Raw genomic sequence first — 21320 nt, 5'->3', positions numbered from 1 at the left:
GGCGGGGGGGCTCTTTCTGCTGCAAGAATTGCATGAAACAATCTATTTTACTGAATATGACTTCGCCAAGGGTGTGTTTATAGGATGTCATTATATTAGAGCAGTTCATTTTTGTTTAAACTCATTCATTAAACTAATTCTTTTATTTTTATTGTGCCTGTATTTTAATTCTAGCGCAAAAATAAAGTGTGGTTTGCAGAAAGTGGAGTAGTTTGACCAATCAATTTCATTTAGAAAGCAAAGCCTTACACTTATCTTCAAAATAAGAAAGTGTCTAGACTATCATCTTAATACATTTTGAAGGGGTTTGATTTGGTCTAGTCCATAACAGAGTGAAAACCAAGAGGTTAAGAAAACGGAAAAGATGGTTGAAGGGTCTTGTTCACTAAACAAATTAAAGTGGTTTAGAGCCCTCACTTGTCTTTTCATAGTGAATTCCTAGTAAAAATGCAGATCAATTACCAAGGATCGACAGTATCCAAGGTTTGATAGCCAGGTTAGTTAGAGTGTGCAATGGTCTAATTTAAGATTATGTAAAAAGATGAGCATTTTTTGCAAGTGCAAACCCTGCACACTGCAGTCTTGGTATTCAAGACAACTGTGTGCTGGTCATATTGAACTCAGTACAAGTACCTGAAATATGAACTCAAATTTAACAAATAACAAACGTATACCTCCAATCTTGTCACTTGTCTGCCATATAGATCACAAGACCTTGGGACACACTGCTATTGAGACAAGATCTAAACTGAGGCATAAGTAGTAACATCTTAATTGAACACAACACTCCTGCACAAAAGGGTGCTTTAGCGACGTCCATTTTCAGTTGAGACAACCAGGCTCGGGGATACCTAGGCAACCAAGAGCTTGGGCTTTGTACTTGATGAATTCAGCAGAGTATGAGAAGCAAAAAAAACATTTTTAATGAAATACTAACATCTTAAACTTGCCACTCTACTGAGAATTAAAAAGTACCACATGGACAAGCGACTTCAGCAATAACCAAATAGAAAATCTGTAGGCCAAAAACAACCTACACTAAAATAACTTCGATTTAAAGCACAGAAGGGCCAGCTGCACTTAATGTATTTAAAAGTTCTACTTACACAGTGGAATGATTCAATAATGGTAAGCTCCAACTGTTTACCCTTAAGCTGAAGTTTCAGTGTGAGTCCCTGCATTACATGTTCAAAGTTACTGGCTTTAGACACCAACAGAATTGCCCAAAACATAGAGCATCTTCTCAGAAGACCTCTCAATTCAATACAACACCAGATTTCTGAGAACCTAAACTCTAGTAGGTCCAGAAATGTTTCTTGGCAATAGTGAGGACTGCAGATGCTGAAGAGTCATAGTGAGTTAAGAGTGGAGCTGGATAAAGCACAGCAGGTCAAGCACCATCTGTGGGGAAGGTCAATCAACCTTTTAGGTCAGAACCTCTCATCAGGTCCTCGGTCCTGAAACGTCGGCTCCTCTTCTCCCCTGATGCTGCTTAGCCTGCTGTGCTTTTTCCAGAAATGTTCCTTCGAAACACACAAGTCCTAATGGAATACACAAACTAACTGCATAAATGAAATTATCTTTATCCATGTATTAAACAATATTGAACACTAGCCAACCAATCTCGATTAGCAAATTCATTGCCAAAAAGATCAGGAAATTGCCAGACTTGGATCACAGAAGGCAAATAGGACTTGTTATGGGCAGTGACTTCAATGCAAGTTCAGTCATTGTGGTGGTAAACAAGGAAGAATGAGCCTGGATTTAGAATTAAATTTAAGTTCAACTCAGAAGCTGTATTCTTCATCCCACTTCATCTGTATCTGTAATTAAAATCGAGATCAAACAGAATGCTAACAACACAAACTGAGGTTCAATCCACTAATTCAATTGAACACAAGAGATCCTATGACAATTTTCAAAGAGGAACATGGAATTCTCCTGACATCCTGGCCAACATCCCTTTCAAGACCATTACCAAATAAAAACCAAATCAAAGTAATCTCCGCTGCTTGTGTAATCTTCATGTATGCAATTTGGCTGTCACATTTGCTAATGTAGCAATAATGACCAAATTTCAAAAATAATTATTTTGTCATGACACACACAAGAATATTTGGGCAGCACGGTGGCACAGTGGTTAGCACTGCTGCCTCACATTCCCGACTCAGGCGAGTGTGTGGAGTTTGCACGTTCTCCCCGTGTCTGCGTGGGTTTCCTCCGGGTGCTCCGGTTTCCTCCCACAGTCCAAAGATGTGCAGGTCAGGTGAATTGGCCATGCTAAATTGCCCGCAGTGTTCGGTAAGGGGTAAATGTAGGGGTATGGGTGGGTTTCGCTTTGGTGGGTCGGTGTGGACTTGTTGGGCTGAAGGGCCTGTTTCCACACTCTAAATAATCTAATCTAATTTCAAGAACATAACAATTGCTGAGGAATCATGTGCCAGCTTTGCAAGAGCAAGTGGAAGGAAACGAGCAAAAATAGTTTGCCATAAAATCTACTCCATCTAGTTTCTGCTGTGAACACACCAGACATCAAAACAGAATGTAAAGAATGAAGAACTCAAACTAGGACTGCTGGCCTGAAAGTGATTGACCAGTGGCTAACCTTATTCTGCATCACAATGACCACCAGAGTCCTTTATATCAATGTTGCCCAAAGACAGGATATACTTCCATTGGTATCCCTCACAGAGAGGAACACCCAACACCAAAAGGTACTCAAAGAAGCTAAGTTGGAGATCGTGGAGGAAACATAAGAGGGACAAACACATCTTGAAGGACACAGTTGCCATCTGTACAAGTAATACTAGAATTCAAGTAACTGAGTTCTGATAAGGAGGACTAATGTACACTAGGAACAAATCCCACCAACGTTTAAACTGTCAATGGTTTCACTCACCTCCAAATACAGGTTTGTTCTCAACTGTGTTTGTCGCTCCAAAGTTGAACTGTGGAGTGCTCTGGTTCTGCTGGGCCTGGTTAGTCAATGTTGAACCAAACATATTTTGAGATGATACTGTCGAAGTGGAAGTGGCAAATGGGACGGAAGGGTTTGAAGAACAAAATCCACTCTGACCTGTACCAAAGAAGCCAGCTGCAGCTATATTTGGATTTGACGCAGCAAGAGTGAAACCGCTAGTTGTTACAGCTGTCTGGTTCGATGAACCAAAGCCAACCATCTGTGAAGAGCCAAAGATCGACCCAGTTGTAGCACCACTCAAACTCTTCGTAGCATTGAACATTGGAGCAGCAGTGGAAGTGGTGGTTGTACCAAATGAGAAAGCTGCGGAGGTGCTGCCAAATGGTTGTGTAGAAACTGACCCAAATCCAGTCTGGGCTGTAGCACTCCCGAACACTGACTGGCTGGGAGTTCCAAATGTAGACTGCGAAGTGGTACTTGGAAAGGCTGACTTGACTGCAGAAGCTCCAAAGCTGAAGGGAGTAACAGCATTGCCAAAGGCAGGAGTTTTACTTGGGACTTTCTGAGTTGCTGCAGCATTTGTTCCAAACGTTGACTGACTGCCTGTGCCTCCAAAGTTAAGTTGGGCTGTCGGACCACCGAAAGGTGGTGCACTTGTGGTATTACCAAATAGGGAGGTTTTTGTTGAGTTTCCAAACGCAAGAGCAAGCTGCCCACTTGCAGTGGTAGCAGGTGTTGACACTGAAGGGCCAAAACCCCCAAATAAATTTGAAGTGGGTGCAATACTTGTTGACACCTGGCTTGTGACCACTGTTGTTTGTCCAAAGACAGAAGCTAGTGGGCTGGCTGATGTTGCAGACGTATCTACAGAGCCCTTCCCAAATTGGAATACATCGCTCGGTGCTGCTGTGGTGGTTGAAGGGTTTGAACCAAACTGAAACAGTTGCGGTGATGATACGTTAACTGCAGTAGTTGTAGTATTGGGTTTTGAAGTAACAGGAACACTTAAACCAAAACTAAATGTGGCTTTTGAACCCTTTGTTTCCGAATCAACATTTGAACCTGCTAGTGAATTGGAGGCTGTAAATGGGAATAGAGTTGAAATAGATTTTGGACAAGTTGTGGTAACAGCAGTTTCGTTATTAATAGCAGCTTGAGTTGACTGACCAAATGTGAATGGTGTAGATGTGGTAGTTGAAGTTGCAGGTGTCGAAGAGTTCCCAAACACTGGTTTGAATGAAATAGTTGAGGTAGCACAGCTTGATGTTATTGATGCCAAAGTCACAGGTGTAGTAATTGGCATTGTCAAGCTCGACGCTGTTGAGACGATATTGGTCTGCTGTGTCACTGGCAGACCAAAGACTGGCTTAAACCCAGCTGTACTGGCAGATGAAGAAGCTGTGACACTAGTGATTGCTGGCTTTACAGTCACTGTGCTAGGCAGGCTAAAACTTGTGCTTGGAGTTGCAGAACTCCCTGTACATGCAATGCCACTCATTTCAGGCTCTTTGCTAACTTTATTTTCTTGTGGACTTACGAGAGCAGAAACCTGGCATGAGTTGGTGGTGGTAGTGATGGCTTTGGTAGCAGGTTTATTGATTGGAGTTATAAGTGGCTGGGTGATGGAGGAACATGAAAAGTTCAAAACATCAATTGGCTTAAACCCTGCAATGTCAGTTGTCATCGCCATACTAGTAGTAAGAGTTGTAGGAGGAGGCAATACATCATTCTTGAATGCGATAGTGGAAGACTCTAAGACTTTAATAACGTTGCTTGAAGTTACTCCATCTACAGAATCTGGGAAAGGAAAAGATTAACATTAAAAGTCACCTCTGTAATGAAGGATTTAACAATCAAAAATAGTGCATTGCAACTGTATCAACAATACATAACCTTTCCCTGAAAGAGGTATGCAAGTCCATTCATTAAAAGTATGAATCAATTTTGTTTTCACAGAAAACTTAAAACAATTTTTGTTTTTAAGAAAAGCATGAATCCTCTGATTATGCTTTATCTCAAATACGTATATGGCCAACGAGAGGCAATTGCACGTCCTAAGTCTGTAATAATCTGCAGATGCAGAATTGATGGTTACCCCTGAGGTGGTAGTGAGCTGCTCCTTAACCAAGTACTTCATGTGTTATAAGTAAACACACAACACCATTCGGGAAGAAGTTCAGGATTGCGACCTGGCACACCTGTCTCCAATCATGAAAACCAACATTTACCATTTACAGTTCCCCATACCCAACTTCATATCCACACTGTCAAGGTTACTTCGCAAAGGTAAATGCAATAAAAGGATTTTAGTTCTCCTGAAGAAAAAGTGTTCGTTTCATCATCTGTTTCAATTCTGAAAGTAACCATAACCAGCACACACTGTCAGCATCAAGTAGTTTTGGGTCAGTTCTGGATAACACAGCTGAACACCAAATAATAAACATCAAAATTTACCCTGTCTCAAACTCAAATGAACACTCTCAAATACAACTTGATATTTTGCTCTATTTCCCACAACAACCTGTGGTTCTTCTGTTTGAGATTTATATTCTGAAAGAAATTAAGAAAAGTTCTGTGTTTTAGCCACTGTTGATGAGGAACTCAAATAACACTGTCCAAACTCATTTTAAATTGGAATAGAGCAAACAGAAAATAGGACTAAATTGTTACCTGCACATCAACGAGCTTTGCTGAACAATTTGCCTGGCAGAAACTTTCTGGGTGCAGCCATAAAATGCTTAATTGGCTCAATATTGCTGAATTCAGTTAGCTAACATTTGCAAAAAGGAACTTATTTTGATCTTTGAAATCAATTGCATCGAAACTAATGACAAACTGTTGACCCATAATTACACACCTGAATTACTAACTGCATTTGAGCAGTTCTGCATCTTCTTCAAACTGACCAGCAGAGGACTGGAGACAACAGCAGAAATGGGTGTGGAGCTGGCTGTTGGTTCAGCAGAAATTTCTCCTGTTGAGGCAGTAAATGTCACTGACAGCGAGGGTACTGTTGTAGTCGTCACTGGGGTTGGTGACTTTGCAGGCTCTGTTAACAGCAAGAAACAATTTAATTCTCATTGATAAATATTAAAAAAGGGTTAACAAACTTGAATACACAGAGTCATAGAGATGTACAGTAGGGAAACAGACCCTTCGGTTCAATCCGTCCATGCCGACCGGATATCCCAACCCAATCTTGTCCCACTTACCAGCACCCAGCCCATATCCCTCCAAAGATTTAAATAAAGGACATTGTACTGTCATAGACAATTAAAAGGAAGCTGCTTGCATCACCATATCAAAAATGTTTAAATCACAACCACATTATCGCTACAAAAAACTCTAAATGGAATGATGGGAGTTAAGCACTTCACCCTGTGGCCTTTTCATTTTTCCATGATTTCTGGGGAAAAATTCTCACCTTATGAAAAATGCATTTATATGAGAATGGCTCAATTTTTTTTTACATTTAGAGGCCATTAGGTGCATGCCATGAAGCCCAGAGGCTAGAATTAGCATTTAAATCAAGGTGATAATATATAAAATGAAAGCAGAAAACTGAACCACAAGAGACTTTTTTCAGGGTCAGACATGCCAAAATGCCAATACCTATTGATCTCGATCATGATTTTGAAATTCTCCATCAAGGAGAGAGTCTCAAAAGCAGACCTTCACAAAATTATAAAATGTAACCATTACAAACCGATCAGCAAGAAATGGAAGTTTAACCATGGACTTATAGTCTATGTGAAACAAAGCTGTAGTTGCTACAGGTCCGTTCAGTTAACGAGATGCTTCATTCATGACAAAGGGACATTTGGAGCAGTCACTGGACACAAGATGTTACACAACATCACTGCAAACTTGGCATTAAAATTATAATTCAGTCGTTATGAAGAATAATGTAAGTTCTCCCAACGCAATCACAAATAAGTGCACATCTGATTAGAAAACTACAAATTAACATTTCCCAAGTTCCAGCTGTGACCTGTTTTAAATGTTAGCAGGTCTTCCACAGAGCTGACACGAGGAAACTGTAACTAGCAACACTTCTGTGGTCCTGCCACAGAACAAAATGAGACAACCAAAATTCCGGGTCTTCCCAGTAATATCAGTTGGAAATGTATGGTCACCAGGTTACTTTGTCTAAACTTGCTCAGATGTGCAATGCCATACTTCCAAGGGCAGATGCAACTTGAACCCTGATTTTCTGGCCCAGAAGCTGGGACATTAGCACACAGTCACAAGGCCCATTATATGTGCACGAGATGAGTACAGGACAAGGATCAATTTTATTATCCACAGGTGAATAGAATTGGGTAGTGTTCTGGAACATAAAGCCCTAAGGGTTCACGTACATAATTCTTTGCAATTTGCATCACTTGTAAACAGGGTGATTAAGGCGGCATTTAGTATGCTTGCCTTCATTGCTCAGACCATTTGAGCATAGGATTTGGGATGTCATGTTGAGATTGTACAGGGAATTGGTGAGATCTCTTCTGAAGTAGTGTCCAATTCTGGTTGCCCTGTTATAGGAAGATTATCAAGCCGGAGAGGGGTCAGAAAAGTTTTACCAGAGTATTGCTGGGAATGGAAGGTTTGAGTGAAGGGGAACTGCTGGGTTGGCTGTGACTTTTCTCACTGGAGCAAAGGAGTTTGAAGGGTGACGTCACAGAGGTTTATAAAATTATGAGGGGTAAAGATAAGGTGAATGGCAGGGGTCTTTTCTCTCTGGTAAGTGATTTCAAGACTGTGGGCATACTTTTAAGGTGAGAGGAGAAAGATTTAAAAAGGACAATCAGGGCAACGTTTTTGTATAGATCGTGGTTCGTGTGTGGAATGACCTTCCAGAGGAAGTGGAGAATGCAGGTTCAGTTACAATGTTTAAAAGACATTTGGACAAGTACATGAATAAGAAAGGTTTGCAGGGATATGGACCAAGCACAGACAGATAGGACAAGATTGGTTTGAGATTATGGTCGGCATGGACTGGCTGGCCCGAAGAGTCTCTTTCGTGCTGTATGAATCTGTTCACTGTCTATCTCTCACAATGAGGCTTTTGTGGCACAGGGGTGTATCTCAACCTCTGAGCCAGAAGGCTTGCTCTAGAGGTGTGTAATAACATCTCTGAACTGATTAATTCATAAAGAAACCTGAAAAATATCTCTATGCTCACAACAGGCTCTTGTGGCACAATGGTAATGTCTCTACCTCAAGGCCAGGAGGCCTGCACTCAAGTCCCACCTGCTTCAGAGGCACGTCTTTGTGCTCACTGGAAAATGCCCAGCTGATTAAGTTAGAGTGCAACAAGAACTCTCATAACTATTCCACCCTCATGACATAAAGTTAACTTCAGTGGTTTAAATATCTGCACAACTTTATTGCAATGGATATGCTTTGCGAGAGAGTATAAGTCAGGTTGTAAACAATGGTTAGGACACAGCCATTAAATGTAACCAAGATTGACAAGTCTCTGACCTTTGTCACTGAACACATATGACCAGGAGAATTTTCAGTCCAATTTTATTACCTTCCTTTTCCTGCAATGCTTTCTTAATTCTGTCAAGACCTGCCTTCTTTTCAGAATCCACATCATCGGCTGTGATGGTATAGCCAAGCTCTAGTGGAGGATGCTGAAGGGAAGAGGCAGAACGAATTAGCACCATAATCTATTATTAATCCACATTTGCATCAATTTGAAATAAATTACACTGCTAAAGGTATTTGTAGCGTTGTGCACCCAATATTATTTTTCACAGGCAAGACTGGTTTTGCTTAGCAACTGCATGAACACTTCAGAGTTAGAAGAACACGACTTAAATCTCATTTAGAAGACCAAAGCAAGTAATTTAGACTAAATGGTATGTAATATCAACGGCTAATGGAGAAGAGCAAGGAACAATTTGTAACAAATTGGAAGACAGAGTTAACTTCAGTTGGATGAGAGATAAGTTAATCAGGACCAAAGGGAGTGCTGTGTTGCTAGAAGTGCCTTTTGCAGATCAGACATTAAATAAAGCTTGTATTGCCTCCTCAGCTTAATGTGGGGGAAGAAAAGGTCCAGTGGCACAATTTAAAAGGAGCATGTTCTCCCAGACAACATTTACACCTCAACCAACACTACAAAGAGCTGGTCATTATCTCCAGGTCATCATGACATTTGTCACCACATTAGTCCACATACAACCTTGCAGCTAAATTCAGGACTTGTGAACCCGTAAGATAAGGTCATGAACATTCCTATGTGAATGCATATTCTCCTGTTAAGGAGCACTCAGTACCTTGCAGAGGATACTTAGTTGTGCCAACACATAACAGCAATCAGAGTTTCAGAGGGAAACTCCAAGGGAGCAAACAAATTAGCAAAAGCTTAAAGTAAATCCAATGAACTCCTATTCAGGAAATAGTGGATTATGGAGTCATCATGACCAAAAAAGGCACTCTGTGGTGGCCGTCTCCAGAGCACCTCAGCCAATCCCCATTCCTATCTCCATAGATTGGCACACCTACTTGTCTCAAGTTCCTCTCCCATTTTCTTTTTAAAATCCACTGATCATGTCCCCCATCCTTTTCTGGCAGCAAGTTCCAGGTTATTACGACTTGCTCCCATCAAAATCTTTTGTTCCGACCCTTTAATCAGCAGCTTCTAATCATTGCATTATCAGCTAAACAAAAAGTTTATGATTTATGACTATGGCTTTTAAGTCAACATTTAAAACTGTCATTTTATACACCCTATTGAATTTCCTCACACTCCACTTTGTCCAAAGAGAAGATGACCAGTTTCTCCAGCCCGAATCTCCTCATTTCAAACTAATATTTGTAAAATTGCCTCAGCACTCTCAAGTATTTACAAATACTTCAGAAAGTGTGGGGACGATAACAAAACCCAATACTTAATTATGGCAGAACCTTTATAAAGGTCTCTGTTTTTATTACTTACTCAGTAGCCATATTGATCCCACATGCTTTGCAAACTAGTCTGTTAAAAGTCCTGCCACCAAAGATTGATATACATGGAGCCTAAAATGTCTCTGTTCCGGCAAAGTGCCATTAAGACTGCATTATCACTTCCTAATCCTCCTCCTATAATGCATTACGCCAAACTTCTCTGAAATACTTCCATCTGTAACTCTTAACCACTCATTCATCTTACCCAGCTATGTCTTATTGCAATTGTTTGATATCAACGTCATTGCCTGACACACATCTAAGTTCAGTATCATCCTCCATTACAAAATCAACCGTTTACCAGGACATTCTGTTTTCTATCATTTCTTTTAATCCAGACTCATCTTGATCCTTCTTTTCCTTCAGGCACAATTTTGTTAACTATCCATTGTCGCATGTTGTCAAGAAATCATAAGACAACACCTATTACCTTCCCTTTATGACTCTCTGTTTCAGGAAAGGAAATTGCTATTAGATCAGTCAAGCATGATCTGCCGTATTCAAATTAACTCCAACCTCACCAAGTGTCTGTTGATTGTTTCTCCAAGCTTATTAATCACTGATATAAAAATGACCGCCTGTAGTCACTACTTTTCATCCATTCATTAAAAATTTAAACATTTGCCACTCTTCAGTCCCCTGGGACTTCATCCACATCTATCAGGGATTGGAAAATTATCCAAAATTCTTGTGGCGTCTCCATTCCCACTTTCCTGAGTAAGCTGGGTTGCCAGCCATTGGACTGGATAACTTAGCACTCCAAGCACAAGTTGCACTTCCAATGCATCTTGAAAGGGTTCAGAAAGGATTTGCAAGGATGTTGCCAACGTTGGAGGATTTGAGCTACAGGAAAAGGCTGAATAGGCTGGGGCTGTTTTCCCTGGAGTGTTGGAGGTAGAAGGGTGACGTTATAGAGGTTTATAAAACCATGAGGGTCATGGATAGGGTAAATAGACAAGGTCTTTTCCCTAGGTTGGGAGAGTCCAGAACTAGAGGGCATAGGTTTAGGGGGAGGGGGATAAAAGCTAAAAGGCACCTAAGGGGCAAATTTTTCATGCAGACGATGGTGAGTGTGTAGAATGAGCTGCCAGAGGAAGTGGTGGAGGCTAGTACAAGTACAGCATTTAAAAGGCATCTGGATGGGTCTATGAATAAGAAGGGCTTAGAGGGATTTAAGTGGGCGGCACGGTGGCACAGTGGTTAGCACTGCTGCCTCACAGCGCCTGAGACCCGGGTTCAATTCCCGACTCAGGCGACTGACTGTGTGGAGTTTGCACGTTCTCCCCGTGTCTGCGTGGGTTTCCTCCGGGTGCTCCGGTTTCCTCCCACAGTCCAAAGATGTGCAGGTCAGGTGAATTGGCCATGCTAAATTGCCCGTAGTGTTAGGTAAGGGGTAAATGTAGGGGTATGGTGGGTTGCGCTTCGGCGGGTCGGTGTGGACTTGTTGAGCCGAAGGGCCTGTTTCCACACTAAGTAATCTAATCTAAAAAAAAGTGCTGGCAAATGGGACTAGGTTAGGTTAGGATATCTGGTCAGTGTGGATGCATTGGGCCAAAGGGTGTGTTTCCATACTGTACATCTCAATGCCTCTATCTTTTTCACCAATTTCCACACATTTATTATATGTATCATCTGTTTCCACCAATATTTTACCATGCAGTAAATGTTAACACAAAGTATTCATCAAAATATTCCAACCTTGCCCCACTCTAAAAATCACAACCCAACAGGCTCCATGTTACTGCTGAATATTTACATATCGTAAGAAAATTGTCGACATTAACAACTTTCCTGTTCTCATCTTCTATCCAAGTCTTATTTTCCTATTAAACTCCCCACTCAAATAATTGAATTTGGTCTGATTTTTGAAGAATCTTTCTGCTCTGCATTATGTGCCCAATGATTTTGTCCTTTCGGTTTCCTCAATTTTCCTCCTCATCCTTTTGCCCTTGTTCCACATGTAACTTGCCTGCACCTAAAACAGCTCTTCCTTAACAATCACCCATTGTTTCATTATCACTATCCTGTCAGTTTTTGGTCTCGATTAACTTCCCTTTCATCCTACTGTAGTTAACTCTCTCTTCCAAGTAGCTTCAAATTGTTCCTTGCTCTTCGCCATTAATCTAAACCATAAAATGTGATGATCATTCATATCCAAGCATTCTTCCACTCTGTCAATCATATCGCATCACCAGATCCAGTTAGGCGGAGAACATTTTGATAAGAAAAGCTTCCTGAACCCATTTCAGAAATTCCTCTCAATCTTAATTCAGCTTTCCAATCAATATCGAAGCATACAATTAGACAGCTGTTAGTAGAGTAAATGGGCACAAGAGTGGCAAATGATTTCAGTTTAGGCAAATCAGATAGAATCCATTTTGGAACTGTCAAGGGCAGAGCATGGTACTTCCTAAACATTACAAATCTAGAAAGGGTGGAAGTCCAAAAAGACTAGCGTCCAGGTACACAAGTTATTAAAATATTAAAAACAAATCCAGAATAATGGCACACTGGCCTTAATATCTAAAGGACTAAAACAAAAGTGACTAGAACTGGTGTTGCAACTATACAAGGCCTCAGTTCTACAACATCTGGAGTAGAGCGCAATTAGAGACATCCTTGGATGGCCGACTGCACAGATTTAAATTAAGTTGAGAACTAGGATTAAGGGCACTTGTGGTGCAGTGCTTGTGTTCTCCTCTGAGCCAGGAGGCATGGGTTCAAATCCACCTGCTCCAGAGGTGCGTAATAATGTATCTCAATAGGTTGCTTAGATAATATCCACACAAACTACAGTTGCGTTCCCTAGAATTTAGACAGTGAAGGGGCAATTTCATATATACTCCATTGCAAAGCATCTGCTTCATTATTTTCCTTGTACTCTGCTTGTTTCTAAAAATGAATTGGAAATTTCAAAAGCATTTTCCCGTGATTTCATATACAAGTCAACACACTGAATTGCATAAATTATTCATCAAGTTTGCACTGTGGTCAACCAAAACCCTACCTCATTCAATGTCAGTGTACCCGAACCTTCCAGTAGCGGGCAACAGAGAATATAAAGTACTAATGCAATGATACCTCTTAATCTTGGGGCAATAAAGTCAAATCATAACAGCATATCCTCTCAATCTTTATTGGTTCTAAAAGATGATGGGTTACAACTGATATATTTTGGCAACAAAAAGCAATAAAATAGTCAGAAAATCAAGGGTCAAAAAAACAGCATGATAGTCACCAGAGTTAGTTGATCTCCTTTACGCTTTGATAGGAGAGGAATCTTGCGTTTCCGTTTCCCATCTCCCTCTGAGGGAGAACAGTCTACTGTTGACGGTGATGATTTTGACAACAGACACACAGACTCTAGAATAAAAAAATAACTCATTATTTCTTAAATAAAGAAAAATATCTCTTTACTAACACTAAAGAATTAAATCACCTAAATTCAGCAACTGAAACTCATGAGCACAGCCAAATTTGGTTTTAGTTGTTCAGTTCTGCATGTGAACATATTTACTGCAACAGGTCAAAATAGAAATGTTCCAAAAACATGAGTGAAAGTTAGTAATAACACTAATGACAATTACATACAAATCTGCACTACAGCTAAGAGTTTTTCACATTTTGTTCTGTACTGGATGATGCACCTTAATTTAATGTTATTATTTTTTGTTTTCAAAGTAAGTACATAAATAGGTAATTCTCTTTCCACAATGTTAGTTGGGGAACTGTGAATGTTGCAATGCATGTGCTTGCTAAGTAAAACAAGTGCCAGGAATTGTGGCTTGAGATTTTTATATGCAACTTTATACTTACGTGGCTATCCCAGATTAATTAATAATATCAATTCACTTCCTTCTTACCTTCTTCCAGAGTTTGGTCTTTTTCTGTCCTGTCCATCTTAACAGGAGTAGAAGTATCTGACCTTTGTACTACTTCTTCTCTGTGAATAAACATCAAAATAATTCAAAATGTTTTCTAAATTCAAGAAACCAGGATGCAAAGCTGTGCTTTGCAATGTCACAAGTTCCAGCAAGTTGCAATTCATTAGGTGGGAGCTGCCTTCTAACACGGCGCCAAAATAATTACTTTTTACCTTTCTTTGCCGCAGGCTGCACAAGCCAAAAACCTTTCTGATCCGTATGAATGCTTTCTACCTGGTTGACTGTGAAAATCCTATGGAATTCCTCTGCCAGAACAGACATCGTTTGCAACACATCCTGACACCTAGCTGCGACCAAATGTCCTGTTACTGCTGGTACATTTGGGTGAAATACATAGTAGTTGGGATGAATTAACAAGTACTTTCACAGACTGAAAGAGAAGCGGAACACCATCTGTAAAATTCTGCCAATCTAATCTAACAGGTAAATGCTAGAAATACAAAAACTCGTGATTCACTGGTGCAGAGGGCCAAACTGGGCTCAAAAAGGTTATCATATTGCTGTGGTAACACTGGACCCAGAAACAAAAGCGATGCTCAAACTCCACTCTTACATAATGTAAAACAAACAGTTTTGCTTACCCATGGATTGGCATCAGGAAACAGACCCATGAAACATGTATAAACCTAACTGGTTTGTGAATAAAGGTCCTCTAAGCTGCACCATCAGACAGTACTCCAAATGTTCCTATGTAAGCCATACACATGTTGGCCACTTTAAATTAAAGCCTGTGTAGAGCTATGCAAAGGAAGTTTAAGGATACATCAAGTAAACATATTAGCTGTGCAATACAACATAAAATTAGAGCTCACATTGTTTTTTTAATAACTTTCACTGAAGTGAACCAGTGACTCCTTACCCTACCTGGCCCACAGCAACACAAGTGCCACTCGGTTTAATTAACACTCAAATAGCCTAGCAACAAGTTACAAAAAAAAATGACTTAAGAGCCACCATCATATTCTCAAGGGAATGAAGAACAGGTAACACATGCAATCCTGGTGTTACCAGAACACAACAGAGCATTTGCAACTTGAATTGTATCACTGGTCATCGGCAGAAAAACATCACTGGCGAGACATTTCATCAGGCACACATGGATATTTCAATGAACATTTAAACCAGTGGTTACATTTACAGAGCTGCAGTTGGTTACCTCTTTTTTTTCCCTGGTCTCTCAGGAGTTTGAGAACGTGAAGATGCAGGGCTGGAGAGTGGAGATGCATTCCGTACACAGACGTAATTCTTAGCACCCTGCAGATTAACATCAACATAAAATTTCACATCAGCAGATGGCTGATCAGTTAATCTACTAATGGTAATGATAGTTGAAAAATAAGGAGAATACTGTTATACAAATAATGTAGTTGAACATCATGTACCAACCCAGTTTAATCACTAAACCAAAACACAATCTGCATCAATGTAGCTCTTCTGCAAAACTACACATGGTGACTTACAATCCATATTGAGGCTTGCACCACAATCTATTGAGTTTCAAAAGCTTTTTTTCCAAGTACAATATGCAAAAACGCAGAAAATTCCCAATGTGACATCATACCTTGAACAAACAGTAAAGTAAGTTTCACTATTACAAGCTCCACTATACACTAACCTGAACATGGCCTCGAGTGGAACTGTAAGAACTGAAAATGGGATTGCGAGGGGAAGAATGCTTCCCACCCACACATGTGCTGCTCAGTGAGCTAATGGAGGATGTTCGCGATCTTTTGGAGATGGGGTCATCCGAACACTGGGAATTAGTGCTCCTCTTCAGGGTTCCAGGTCTAGAAAACATGACAACAGCTCAATCACCAGGGATAACTGAACAAAATAACATGGGTTGTAGCTAATGACGCATGACTCTCTTCTGTTGACGTTGCTATTTTTGTAATTAATCCATAACATTTATTTGAAATATCCTGAACATAAAGTATAGATTTTCTCTCTTCTACAGACATTTTGTTCTTGTTGTAATATTTCATTCAGCCTCTCCTGAACAAACTGCCTCTTGCTCAAGTCTAAGTCCAAAGACAACCATACGTTTCAGATAGATCACCAAGAGGAATTCCTCAATGTAACATGTACAAACTACATGATAACAGGAATCCAACTATCTGAGTTAATCTCAATCACTATCTAGTGACCACTAATGGAAAGAATAAGTCTTGCAGACATTTCCCATCAAGGTCACTGACAAATGAGGGCCACAGAGGCAAATTATTGTTCCACAACTGCTATTAAATTGCAGGATTTGGATTTAGAAATCTTGACCCTCAGTACACAGATAATTTATAGACAATTCTATTAGATTTAATGTCTGCAGAGTATTCAATTCAAAGACGGAAAGCCAAAACTTTTCAGCTATATGCAGTACTTCATTTTTTCCAAAAATGTGACTGAATATTTAATTATCACTTAGAATCGGTTTTATTTAGATAACAAATTAAATGTGTCTGGGAAGATGTCAGTACAAGATAGAAAAAGTTATTTCTGCAAATAACTTTAAGTGAATGATGAAAAGATTTTCGAAAGTAACCCATCAATTTTCTTACTGGTCTTGAGACTGAGTGAATGTGAATATTGACTGGAAAATATGTCAAAGTCAATTCCAGGCAGATTTAGTAGTTACATTGAGATTATAAGTCGTATCACAACTGTATATGCTAGTTCAACAACGATATTAGATAATGACCAAGCTTGCTGCTAAAGCAGTTCAGTATTATTATAGTATCGTACAGTACAGCACAGGAACAAACCCGTTGGTCCATCAAGATGCCATCGTAAACCAATTTCATCTGTTCGTATTCCTCTATTCTATTTGTGTGTCTGACTGATGCCTCTTAAACATGGTTATTGTCTCTGCTTCTACCACCTCCACTGGCAGTGTGTTCCAGGAACTTACCAATCTCGGTGTAAAATGTTCGCCTCACACATCTCCTTTAAACTTTCCCCCTCTTACTTTCAACCGATGCCTCTCTAGTATTTCACATTTCCAGCCTGGGAAAAAGACTCCAACTATCCACCCTGTCCACACCTTTCAATTTTATATACTGCTTTCAGGTCACCCCTCAACCTCTGTTGCACTCCAATTCAGGCAACAATCCTGGTGTTCCTCTTTTGCATCCTTTCCAATGTCTCCACATCCACCCTGTAGGTGGTGACTAGAACTATATACAACACTCCAAACGTGGTCAAACTCAAGTATTCCATAGCTGCAACATGAGTTGCTGATTTTTTTACTCAATTCCTCGACCAATGAAGGCAAGAATGCCATAAGCCTTCTTTACTGTTTTATCCTCACTTTCTTCCTGTTGCATTCGACTTCCAAATATGCATCATCACACACTCATTAAGATTAGATTACTTACAGTGTGGAAACAGGCCCTTCAGCCCAACAAGTCCACACCGACCCGCCGAAGCGCAACCCACCCATACCCCTACATATACCCCTTACCTAACACTACGGGCAATTTAGCATGGCCAATTCACCTGACCCGCACATCTTTGGACTGTGGGAGGAAACCGGAGCACCCGGAGGAAACCCACGCAGACACGGGGAGAACGTGCAAACTCCACACAGTCAGTCGCCTGAGGCGGGAATTGAACCCAGTGCTAACCACTGTGCCACCGTGCCGCCTAGACACTCGTCTAGATAAAACTGTTATTTCTCTGCCCAACTTTCCAATCTGTCTATATCCTGCTCTATTCTTTGAAAATCTTCCTTACTATCGACAACATCATTTTTTGAGTCATCTGCAGACCTACTAATTAGTTTCAACCAACTCATTTACTTAAACTACAAACACCAGAGGTCCCTGCACTGATCCTTGTAGAACACCACCACTCACAGAACTCCAGTGAGAAAAGTACTCCTCCACAATTTCCTCAATCTTCGATGACCAAGCCCACTTTGTATGCAATTTGCCAGCTCACCATGGATCCCACCTGATTTAATCTTCTGGACCAACCTAGATTATCAAATGCTTTAACAAAGTCCATGCAGGCAACATCTACTGGTCTACCCTCAAACATCTTTGTTACATCCTCAAAACGCTCAATCAAGTTTGAGAGACAAGACCTGCATAAAGCCATGTTTACTATCCCTAATAGGGTCATTCTTCTTCAAATGCAAATAAATATTGTCCCGATGAATCTTCTCCAATAATTTCCCTACCACTGATGTAACGTTCACCTGCCTATAGTTTTCTGAATTGTTCTTGTTTCCCTTCTTAAACAAAGAAATAAAATTGGCTATTTCTCAATCTTCTGGGACCTCACTGTATCTGTATCAAGGCCCTAGCACTCTCCTTCCATGCCTCCATCAGTACTCTATGATAGATCCAATTGACATGCTCCAGAATATCAACATACCCCTCTGTAATCTTTCCATCATTCATGTACTTTACATCAGTATTCACCAAGGAGAAGGAATCATTAATGACCTCACCCACTTCCTCTGGTTCTGTTCATAAATTTCTTTTATCATCGAGTCGACCTACCCTGACTTTCAAGCTCGTGAATATGCATAGAAAATGCCTTGGGATTCTCCTTAATCCTACTTGCCAAGGACATTCCATGGCCATTTCAAACCCCCTTAATTTCTTGTTTGAGTTCTTTTCTACTTCCTTTATACTCAAGGGCCTGGCTTGATTTCTGTTTCTTAAACCTTTTGGCTTTTGACCAAAACCTTTCCATATCTTGTCACCCAATGTTCCTGAATTTTGCCAATTCGGATATTTCAGCCTCAGAGGAGCGCACCGGCCCGAAACTCTGATCAACTAGTCTTTAAAAGACTCCCACATGTCAGATGCGGACTTACCCTAAAAGTCACCCACAATCTAATTACTCCAGTTCCTCCGTAGCTCTGTTTCAATTACCCTTCTCTCAATTTAGCACTTTTACCTGAGGACCAGTCTTACCTTTATCCATAATTATCTGAAAACTTGCAGACGTATGATCACTCTTCCCAAAATACTGCCCCTTTTAAAACTCTGATCACCCAGAAAAACATTTGGATACTCTGTCCAAAAATAAAAATGGTTCTAACTTCAACCATGAGGATTCGTCTATTACACCTCTATTTCTAACTTTCCTCCTACTTATCTCAAAGTTGCTTTTTTTCAACTCCACGAGCAGTCCATAAAAGTTACAAGAATAGTTCAAGTCTCAACTACCTGAAACACATCTGAATAGATTGATTAAAAATGTCTACAAGAACAGCTGGAGGTAACAGTTTGTCAATTTTCTAATCATTCTCAAAACCATCAAGGGATGCCCAACAATCCAATAAATGTATCATTATCTGCCACTGGGAAGATAGAGGGGTAAATTCATGTATAGTATTGGGTGGCAAAGTATTTTATATTAAATAAGAACAAGAGCTGAGCTAGCTGTCAACAATTAAACTACCATAAGCAAAGAAAGTTTATCCACAGCCATTCAAACTGGCCGAGATTTAAGGAGTAGAACAGAAACATAAAACAAAAAAAACTAGGAAACACAGGTATGCAACAACCATTTCAAAGATTTGTGAAGAGAAGTTTCAAACTCCTGATCCCTAATCTATCTGTCTGGCTGAAAGGCATTCATAAAACAATGCAAAAGGAACAGGAAGTTGAAAGATGAAGCCAAAGTCAACCCAATCACTGGCTGTCAGAAGTTATAATAACTTCACCCCATAACAAGTTACTGGAATGGTTACAAGCTACAAATTAATCAAAATATTCACCAGATGCAAGTGGTTAAATTTTAATGGAATCTTGTACAATACAGCTCCATTAAGTAACAAAGCTACCTGCAAAAGCATTTTGAAAGCCTGTCCAAAAATGCAAAAAACAGTGGACCTTTAATTATAAAGACTAGTTTATTATCCATCTACTCCTGGCTTTGCTCCCACACCTCCACTTACTTTGGAATCAAAGAAGCTGGAGCTCCATTGGCCAACAGGGGCTCAAATGCAGAGTGACCACTGCCACTGCTGTCATGGCGTCTGGAAACAAGAAGCAACAAATTAGGTTAATATTACAAAACTTGATCAGAACTTGAAGCAGGCAAGTGATTATTTTCCAAAGGACAAAGTTTTTATTTCCTACACGCATGAGGACTGTAAATGACTTTGTCGGAAACTTCAATACACCAAGTTTGTAAATGCTTTATTCACTTATCTCACTCAAGAGGATTTGGATGCAACAACTTAAAGTTTAGCTCTGATCAACCATAATGGCACACAACGAGAAGATTAGCAAAATATAAAAACATTTGAGTGGTCTTTACTGGAGGCTACATTTGTAATACTTGCAACAATGTCACATGAAATTGAAGGAATAAAGTCACTTGGATTCCAAGATGGATAGGTCTAGAACTTTAGGAAAAATGAATTCTCTCAGACTGGAATGACATGGTGAGCTACATTCCAGAAAACTGGGATGCTCCAATTTAAGAAAAAATAATTTAGATTCAGGACTAGCTGGTCATTTCTCCTTATCAACTTTTGGATGACATAATTAAATTAGATTAATTTCCCTACAGCGTGGAAACAGGTCCTTCGGCCCAACCAGTCCACACCGACCCTCCGAAGAGTAACCCACCCAGACCCATTTCCCTCTGACTAATGCACCGAACACTATGGGCAATTTAACATGGCCAATTCACCTGACCTGCACATCTTTGGACCGTGGGAGGAAACCAGAGCATCCGGAGGAAACCCACGCAAACATGGGGAGAATGTGCAAACTCCACACAGTCACCCGAGGATGGAATTGAACCTGGGACCTGGTGCTGTGAGGCCATAGTGCTAACCACTGAGCCACCGTGTTAATTTCTCCAGTGATCAACAAGACTGATCCAGTTTTTTGCATTTAGAGTATATTCTAATTTGGATTAAGTAGAATTAAATCTACTCCTATTGGAAATGCAATGTTACTTAATTTGCCAATGCTAACCTTCCCCCAGACCGTTTCCTGAAGCTGATGGAAGTTTTATTCTATGCGGGTCATCTCAAAAGCAATTTACCCAAGTGGCTGGTCATTTTTCAAAGGTTATTAATGATAAACCCATTTCTTATGTGGGGGGGGGGGGTTAGTGGATTACCAACTGTTGTTGTGGTTCTGTTCGCCGAGCTGGGAGTTTTTCTTGCAAACGTTTCGTCCCCTTTCTAGGTGACATCTTCAGTGCTTGGGAGCCTCCTGTGAAGCGCTTCTAGAAAGGGGACAAAACGTTTGCAAGAAAAACTCCCAGCTCGGCGAACAGAACCACAACAACGAGCACCCGAGCTACAAATCTTACCGACTGTCTAACAGGAGGACAGACTGTGATCCTTCTTCTCATCCAGAGGCAAGTAAAGCACACAAAATTGTTGACTTTGTTGAGAGAAGCTAACTCAGTATACAATCCAATGCTCAATTTTATGCCAATAAAGAACAGTGGATTCTTTAAAGATTTAGCTCGACTTTGAAAGTTGTGTCATAGGTAGACAGGGTGGTTAAGAAAACATTTAGCAC

At 40.3% G+C, this 21320-nt stretch overlaps 1 protein-coding gene across 3 annotated transcripts in view; it reads right to left on the bottom strand.

The window, feature by feature from the left end:
• The window catches only part of pom121 (POM121 transmembrane nucleoporin), a 58704-nt gene that overhangs the window by 23854 nt on the left and 13530 nt on the right, over positions 1-21320 (bottom strand). For all 3 annotated transcript variants that reach the window (XM_060848446.1, XM_060848445.1, XM_060848447.1), the window contains exons 4-11: positions 19730-19810; positions 15434-15605; positions 14975-15072; positions 13738-13817; positions 13113-13237; positions 8454-8556; positions 5778-5969; positions 2900-4717 (exon numbers count right to left, since the gene is read on the bottom strand). In XM_060848446.1, the coding sequence (XP_060704429.1) occupies positions 2900-4717; positions 5778-5969; positions 8454-8556; positions 13113-13237; positions 13738-13817; positions 14975-15072; positions 15434-15605; positions 19730-19810 (2669 nt within the window). The remainder of the gene's footprint in view (positions 1-2899; positions 4718-5777; positions 5970-8453; positions 8557-13112; positions 13238-13737; positions 13818-14974; positions 15073-15433; positions 15606-19729; positions 19811-21320) is intronic.

Source organism: Hemiscyllium ocellatum, chromosome 31 (assembly GCF_020745735.1).
Source record: "Hemiscyllium ocellatum isolate sHemOce1 chromosome 31, sHemOce1.pat.X.cur, whole genome shotgun sequence".
Classification (NCBI taxonomy): domain Eukaryota; kingdom Metazoa; phylum Chordata; class Chondrichthyes; order Orectolobiformes; family Hemiscylliidae; genus Hemiscyllium; species Hemiscyllium ocellatum.
The sequence above is the reverse complement of the archived record's forward strand: the minus strand, read 5'-3'. Positions and strand labels throughout refer to the sequence as shown.